The sequence below is a fragment of the Meleagris gallopavo genome, chromosome 2, assembly GCF_000146605.3.
Source record: "Meleagris gallopavo isolate NT-WF06-2002-E0010 breed Aviagen turkey brand Nicholas breeding stock chromosome 2, Turkey_5.1, whole genome shotgun sequence".
NCBI lineage: Eukaryota > Metazoa > Chordata > Aves > Galliformes > Phasianidae > Meleagris > Meleagris gallopavo.
Genome location: NC_015012.2, coordinates 36,490,010 through 36,497,727, shown reverse-complemented (window position 1 = coordinate 36,497,727; position 7,718 = coordinate 36,490,010). Strand labels below are relative to the sequence as shown.

The window sequence follows — 7,718 nt, the reverse complement described above, 5'->3', positions numbered from 1 at the left end:
TTATGGTTTATTTTTAACTTCGATAACAAACTAGAGAGGCGTGTAGAGGACAGCGTGTGTCACTTCTGCCTGGAAGCAAAGAGAAAGATGATAACTCACGATCATCATGAGTCATTCCAGCATCCAAGAAAAAAATCTCAGCTAAGAACAATTGTTTTACCACTTTTTTTTTTCTTTTTTTGTTTCCCTCAGCAATTATGTGGCTTTGGTAAATTAGGAATACAGTAAGTCAGCATGATTAAAGTGAGAGCTGGTGCTAATACTATAAACTTTCCCACTTGTCATAATGTCTTGCATTCCATATTTGATGGATCTTCATTTTTGTAGGTTCCCTGCAAATAGTGGTAATAGGATCTTTTAGTAGTATGTTTTTGACTTTGGCTGCACAAAGTGAAACATGCTAACTAGTCTTGTGTGCTACAGGGCTATTATCTGTCCAGTATATTATGGTTGAGTATTGGTTAGTGTTCAGTTTTAATCAAAAACTTTCCTATTTATTTTCCTCTCTCTAACACAGGAAAATTGCTGAAGCTGTAAAATTATGTAAGCCTCGTGTTCCACCTTCTCTCTGTCAAGGATATATGCTGCTGTCAGGTAAAATAGAATGTGGCTTTATAACTCATGCAGTCTTACTTTATACATTAATTAAACTGTTTTCTCCTGATCAGAATGGTACTATGAGTTTCTGATTCTAACCGAATCCAGCAAGCTTATAATGTACAAGTTTATCTAAATCGTACTTATTGCATTTTGTATAATATAATCAAGCCAACATATTTTACTCAGAAAATCTCAAATATGTTGTTGTGGTGAGTATCTTCTACTCTCCTGCACTGCAAACTAAAGATAAGCTGAGAGAAATTAGGTAATCTGACTGCAGCTGGTGGCAGATTTGGGAAGAGATCCTTGTTCACCTGCAGTGAGGCAGCTGGCCTTGGTTGCCTCGGGTGTGGGGACAGTTGTACTGGGATAGTGTTGCAGTAACACAGATCTAGAACATCTTTTGTTTTAGGTAAAGCTGAGTCTATATGTTAATAAGCCTTCCTTTAAAGTCTTCAATTTAAACAGTTCTTTCCATATAGGTAAATCACTTTGTCATAAATTAAATCATGATTGGCTCATGATTTCATCTAGTAGCCTACTCTGTTCTGCCATAAAGCTTGCTTGTCTCTGAGTTACCTGCTACCCAAAGTTCCTCCTTGGCTGGTTTATCTGAACTTAGGATTTTGGATAAGAGATGCCCTTGTTTCTCTGCCAGTTCAGTGGGCTCTTTCTCTGGTCATGTTAGTCATGAGATAATGTAGTAAGAAACTGAGGCAAGATGTGTGTGTATCTGCATATGCACAGAAGCCTAGAGAATCATTGCTTTGTGTCATTTATTTTGGACAGATTATAATCATAGAATTGTAAGTTGGAAGGGACCTTTAAAGACCATCTAGTCCAACTCCCTTGCAATGTACAGAGACATCCACAGCTAGATCAGGGTGCTCAGAGTCCCATCCAGCCTGATTTTGGGTGTCTGTAAGGACAGGACATCCACCTCATTTCTGGGTAACTGGTACCAGTGCCTCACCACTGTTATTGTATTAAATGTCTTCCTTGTATCCAATCTAAATCTTCACTGTTCTGGTTTGAAACTATTTCCACTTGTCTTCATATGTTTTGTTGATTGGATGAATCACTGAGGAAGAACAGAAACCTTTGGTGTTTGCTGGAAGTTGCTTTGTTGTATCTCATTGCCAGTTGTTCAGTAGACCTGTGCCCTGATGTGCTGAGAAATCACTATTAAAGTAATGGAAACTTCTGATTTACAACATAGAAGAATGCTATTGTTTTTTTGTGCAGTGTTTTCTTTGTATTTTTACAAATATGTTCAAAAATATCTTTTCAAGGTCTGGAGCCATTCAGGATTGGGCCATACACCAACTTTGTTAATATTGGCGAACGCTGCAATGTTGCAGGATCACGGAAGTTTGCTAAACTCATCATGGCAGGCAACTATGAAGTATAAATTTAAACAATAATTTTAATAGATGATGTTCTCAATTTATTTATCCTTTTTCATTGTTCCACTGTATTGTGTTATTAGTAGTTTGTTTTGCTGGCAAAAAGTGCCGTTCCAGAAAAGTAAGAAAACAAAGAGAATATATTTTCTTACTGTCTTTTGCTTCTGAGTTTACTGGCTCCTAATTAATTGTGCAAGCTTTTTTTGTTTGTTTTGACAGGTGTTACAGTAAACATGACTTTACATTTTGAATTAAATTACACAACAGACTTAGTCTATATGATATACAGTGCTGTATCTAGGAGCAGATTTGCAAAGGAGAGGAAAGTGGTTGTAATCCCTCTTACTTCCAACCTGTCCAGTATGTCTGGTTTGGAATAGTTTGCAGTACTGTGCAGCCCTCTTTATTTCCGTCTAATCTCTAATCTGGTCAGCATTTTGTTTGCATCTGATCTGTATATATTTTGATCACAGGCTCCAGCATGCTAAATGAAAGTTGTTACAGAAAAAAGATGTTTAGACAGTAATTGGTATCTTGAAACAGCAGAAGGGCAGGAATGTGAAGACCAGAGGGCTCATTTTTTAAGTGTGTCAATGGTTACTGTAATATTCAAACAAGCAGTAGAGTAACATTTCTTGGCAGCTGAGATTCTGCCTTAAAGTATGCTTTGCTCTTGATGCAGTCAAAACTAAAGCCTTAGTTTGCATGTTAGAAAGTCTGACTCTTAAGCTCTTAGAAGTCTTGAGGCAGGTTTGACCTATTTAATACAGAAAGCTTCAAACACAGGTTGTCAGGGTCCATGAACAGCTGTAAAACTTTTTCTTGCCTGTTACAGTGACAAAAAAAAAGAAAAGGGAGCTGGCCAGTCCTGGATACTTGGTCTAAAGGGAAAGCTTTAGTTTCTTAGTGCTTGGTGATGATTCTGCAGTTGGAAAAAATGCCAAATAATCTCCAAAAATAAACTACTCTGTGTTATAAAAGAGTGTAGCTTGTGATGCTGAAGACCCTTATTCGATACTATCACAGTCTGTTTTCCTGTAATCATGTGCAATCAGAAGTCCTTGTTACCATGCAAATCTTAGCTCTTTCAATTACGTGTATGACCAGCTGTCTAAAATCAATGCCACATTAAATTTATGTTGTCATGTTTTTGTGAACAAAATAGTTATCCGTTGTGCTGTGCTAGCAACTTTTGTTACATTGCTGTATTAAATAAGTCACTTCCTTATTATTTTTTGGACTGTCCTATAAACTCCTGTTTTTCTTTATTTTGATAATTTGTAGATCTATGCATTTATTTTGGAGAAGTGAAATGTGATGGTGAGAATGAGTAGGCTGTATTCTGCTGACTGCTTTTTGGTTTTAAATCTCTTTTTTAGGAAGCCCTGACTGTAGCCAAATCCCAAGTTGAGATGGGAGCCCAGATTCTTGACATCAATATGGATGATGGGATGCTGGATGGACCTTCTGCAATGACTAGATTTTGTAACTTGATTTCTTCAGAACCTGATATTGCAAAGGTTGTAATGGAGTTGCTCCAAAGCACTAGAGATCACTTTGAATTGGAATTTGCCTTTCAGAAAATTTTGATTTATTATCCGGTTTAGATGCTTAACACTCAGATATAGATGTTACCCAGCGACAGAAAGGTATCCTAGTAGGGAAGGCATCTGAAGGGAATTGAGATTTTAACAGTCTGTATCCAATTTCAGCTAGGTATATGCCATTCTTTTTCATTAATTAGAGAAACTTAGTATAAGTTGCTCTTGCAGCAGTCATGAGTATAAAGAAATTGTCATAGAAATTCTTGAGTTAAACTTGCTCTGAGTTTTCTATTTAAAAAAAAAGGGTATCTACAAACACCATCTGAAAATTTGTTATTCGTAAATGCTGGTAAATGTGCGTGCATTTTTATGTCCAAATAAAGCAAACAAGATATGAAACACTACACTCATAACTTGTACGTATCCTGTTGTTCATCTTTCTGTTCTTTATAGGTGCCACTATGCATTGATTCTTCAAACTTTTCAGTGATTGAAGCTGGCTTGAAATGCTGCCAAGGAAAATGCATTGTAAACAGCATCAGTCTGAAGGAAGGCGAAGAAGACTTTCTAGAGAAAGCAAAGAAAATTAAATTGTATGGAGCAGCTGTGGTTGTCATGGCTTTTGATGAAGTTGGTCAGGTGAGTGTTACAGGAAGGCTTTTTTTTTTTTTGGTAGTGTATGTCTTCCTTACTCCTCTGCAAGACAAGGTTGTTTTGTTTCACTGGCACAGATGATATAAAGAGGTCTATATGTAGTCTTAGCAGGTGTTTCTTTTACTGGTTGTATGTTTGAGGAACTTCAAGTTCTGCTTCAAAGATAGTTCTGCTAGCACAGATATGTCTCTTGCTCTTCCACTATGCTTCCTTCAGATAATATTTCTTTTAGTTCAGAAACTGAGTTTTGAATATGAATGGAATCTCTGGATTCATTTAGTTATTTCAAAAAAAAAACATATTAAACTTCACATCAGATGGTGGAATAGGAGCATAATTATTTGTGTATTTGTTTTCTAATGCTTATGATGTTGAGACTGGGATTCTGTATTCTTGAGCCAGTTTAATTGTAAATGATTTCTGGCAGGCTTTATATTTTGTGCTGTGTGTAACTTTCACATCAGAATTCTTTTTCTTCACCAGGCAACAGAAACAGAAACTAAGATTGCAATCTGCTCCAGAGCATACCACCTCCTTGTGGAAAAAGTACACTTCAATCCAAATGATATAATATTTGACCCTAATATTTTGACCATAGGGACTGGAATGGAAGAACATAACCTATATGCCATTAATTTTATCAATGCTACTAAAACCATAAAAGTGAGTTTTAAGCTTATTTTAACTCAAAGTATTTTATTGGGATTATTTAAAGGGAAAGCAGACAAAGACTACCAGCACCACCAACAAAAATCATCACTGCAAATAACAGCCATTTTAAATACCAAGGGGACTATTCACCTGGAGAGGAGCCAGCTCCCAGTATTGCTGTATTTCCAGAAGAGTTTTAAATATTTTCATTAATATTTTTCAATCTGCTAACTTTAATGTAAATATACTATATTAATTAAAGAAAGTAATAATCATATTCATTGTTCTAGCTAAAGGATTTCTTTGAAGGCTTGCAAAGGTTGTCCTTTCAGCATAATTTCAGTTACTGTATGCAGTTTTGTGCCATTACCTGACCTTTTATTCAGCTAAAATTTGTGTAAGAAAGAACAATAATGAAGAAAATCAGCTGAACACAGCTAAGCAGCCAACTAGATCAGTCAGGAGATGCTCTGTCAGTAGCAGTCTGGGGTTTGAACACCTTCACAGGATATTTTGTCACCCTTCCTGTTTCAAGAGTAGAGGCCTGTCAGGGGAATGGGAGAGCCACAGTAGTTTGGCAGGGGGGACATCTGGAATGCTGCTGAGGGACAACCTGTGTATTTAGAATAGTACCAATGAAAATGATGGTAGTTATTCACATGTATCTGGAGTAGATCTTTCCTTTTTATTTGTAGCTTTTCCTACAGATATTTTAACTGCTTTTCATGACTTCAAATAATTAGAAGGATCTGGAACAGGGAAGAGGGTGCATAGCCAGTGCATCATCTCTGAGGTGCCCAGCTCTTTTATGACTGAATGCTGTGCTTAAGTTTCTTTTTTGGAAAGCCTTTTTTAAAAAACAATGTGTGCAATTCCCACAGGAAACACTGCCAGGTGTCAGAATAAGTGGGGGTCTTTCCAATCTGTCTTTCTCCTTTCGAGGAATGGATGCCATTCGAGAAGCGATGCATGGAGTATTCCTATACCATGCAATTCGGGTATGATGTGTGTTGGCTTCCATATGTTTGTGCTTGGCAAATGCAGTGCTGCTCTGTTTGGGAGAATTCCTGTATGGTGGTGGGTTTTTTTGTTTGTTTTGTTTTTTAGTGTGGCATGGATATGGGAATTGTGAATGCTGGGAATCTGCCAGTGTATGATGACATCCACAAGGAATTGCTACAGCTATGTGAGAATCTAATCTGGAACAAAGATCCAGATGCGACAGAGAAACTTCTACGTTATGCTCAGGTAACTTCAGATTTTAAGTTTTGGATAGTTGTTTGCTTAACACCTGGGCTTTAATGCTAACAATAGGTAAATGAACCTCTGAAATGCATGTCTGTCAATCCAAAGTATTAGAAGTTCCTGATGATACTACAAGTAGTTGCATTATTAGTGTAGAATAGAATGTGAATTCGTAACAGATTGAGCCCATCCAATTTTACAGTTTCCATAAAAGATCCAAGAAAATAAAATTGGGAATGGCCAACCCACAGCCAAATCAAATTGTGGAGGTGGAGCATAATTGGAAAGCGTGCTGTGGTAGGCAGAGAGTAAACCTATCTCACTAGAGATGATAGCTTGCTTGGATTATATGTAAAAGGTCAATATCCTGGCTTCCAGTTCAAGTTACTCATGTCAGTAAGGATCAACTGTTAGGTAATTTTGAGATCCTGTCACGGTAGTGTTAGTAAAAGACATGAATTAATCACTTGAAGATTTCCAGTTTATAAGCCACAGGATAACTGGTGGAATTCTGTTCTGAACAGAACCTACAGCAGATATCTCTGTTAGGTGGCTTTTAAGTGTGCAAGTGTCCACTTCATTTCCTGGTAGTATCACTTCTGTGCATGGCTTCATTTGATACTTAGTTTGCACTACAGTGCCTGCTTTTTAGGAACAATGACCACAGTTTTAAAACCACTACAGGAATACTCTCCCTATCCCTTGTGCTTAGGTAATTTTATATGATGTTTATAATTTGTCTAAAGGCCTTTTTTTAACATAAAATAGTATTCACTAGTCAGAAAGTGCAGATACTATTTTTATTTCCAATTACTGTAGTTTATTCTGCATAAAGAACATAGAATATGTTGTCCTATTTCAAGTATCATACCTCTAATAGAGTGCCAGTGAAGTTTTCTCCTAGTTCCTTTGGGTAATAGTAATGTACCTTATCAGCTGCTTGAATGCTAGACCTTTGGGGAGAGTGAAGAACTTAATCCTTGCAAATTTAAGTTATCAATTTTCATCTGAAGTTTGAGATGAAATTTTTTTTCCATAAAGCTTGTGTAGCTGTAAGCATTTTCAAACACAAATGTCTCATTTATAGCTATTATGGCAGTTACACCACCAAACTCATTTTTTTTTTTTTTTTTTATCTTTGGGATGCAGTGTAATCATGTTCTTAATGATCTGCATGTAGTTTTGGCCACTGTGGTCTAGTCTCTGCACCCTACATTTCTAAGGGTTATTTTTAAGTTGAAATGGTTCCCTTGCTGAAATGTCTGGCTAGAAGTTCAGGAGCAGTTTGTACATTCTCATGGAATAACAGAAGGGCTGAAGTGGGAAGAGACCTCTAGAGGTCATCCCGTTCAATGCCCCTGCTCAGAGCAGAGTCAGCAAGAGCAGGTTGGTCAGTGATGTGTCCAGTTGGATTTTTAATATATCTGAATATCTAAGGATGTGGACTCTACCACCTCACCGATGAACATATTCTTTCTTTCATTCTGTTTTGACAAACTAGACCTAAGAGCAAATAAGGCTTGGTAATGAGAAGCTGTGAAGTTAGCTAACATCTGATAAAATTAAAACTTGTTCTGATTTCTGTTCTTAGGAGTGAGATCTTATTTCCTTGACTTTT

At 36.9% G+C, this 7,718-nt stretch overlaps 1 protein-coding gene across 3 annotated transcripts in view; it reads left to right on the top strand.

Annotated features, from left to right (window-relative positions):
• Positions 1-7,718, top strand: part of MTR (5-methyltetrahydrofolate-homocysteine methyltransferase) — a 57,569-nt gene that overhangs the window by 28,534 nt on the left and 21,317 nt on the right. For all 3 annotated transcript variants that reach the window (XM_010706984.3, XM_010706985.2, XM_010706986.2), the window contains 7 exons: positions 518-594; positions 1,893-2,005; positions 3,386-3,526; positions 4,004-4,189; positions 4,688-4,867; positions 5,737-5,853; positions 5,963-6,103. In XM_010706984.3, coding sequence (XP_010705286.1) covers positions 518-594; positions 1,893-2,005; positions 3,386-3,526; positions 4,004-4,189; positions 4,688-4,867; positions 5,737-5,853; positions 5,963-6,103 — 955 coding nt within the window. The remainder of the gene's footprint in view (positions 1-517; positions 595-1,892; positions 2,006-3,385; positions 3,527-4,003; positions 4,190-4,687; positions 4,868-5,736; positions 5,854-5,962; positions 6,104-7,718) is intronic.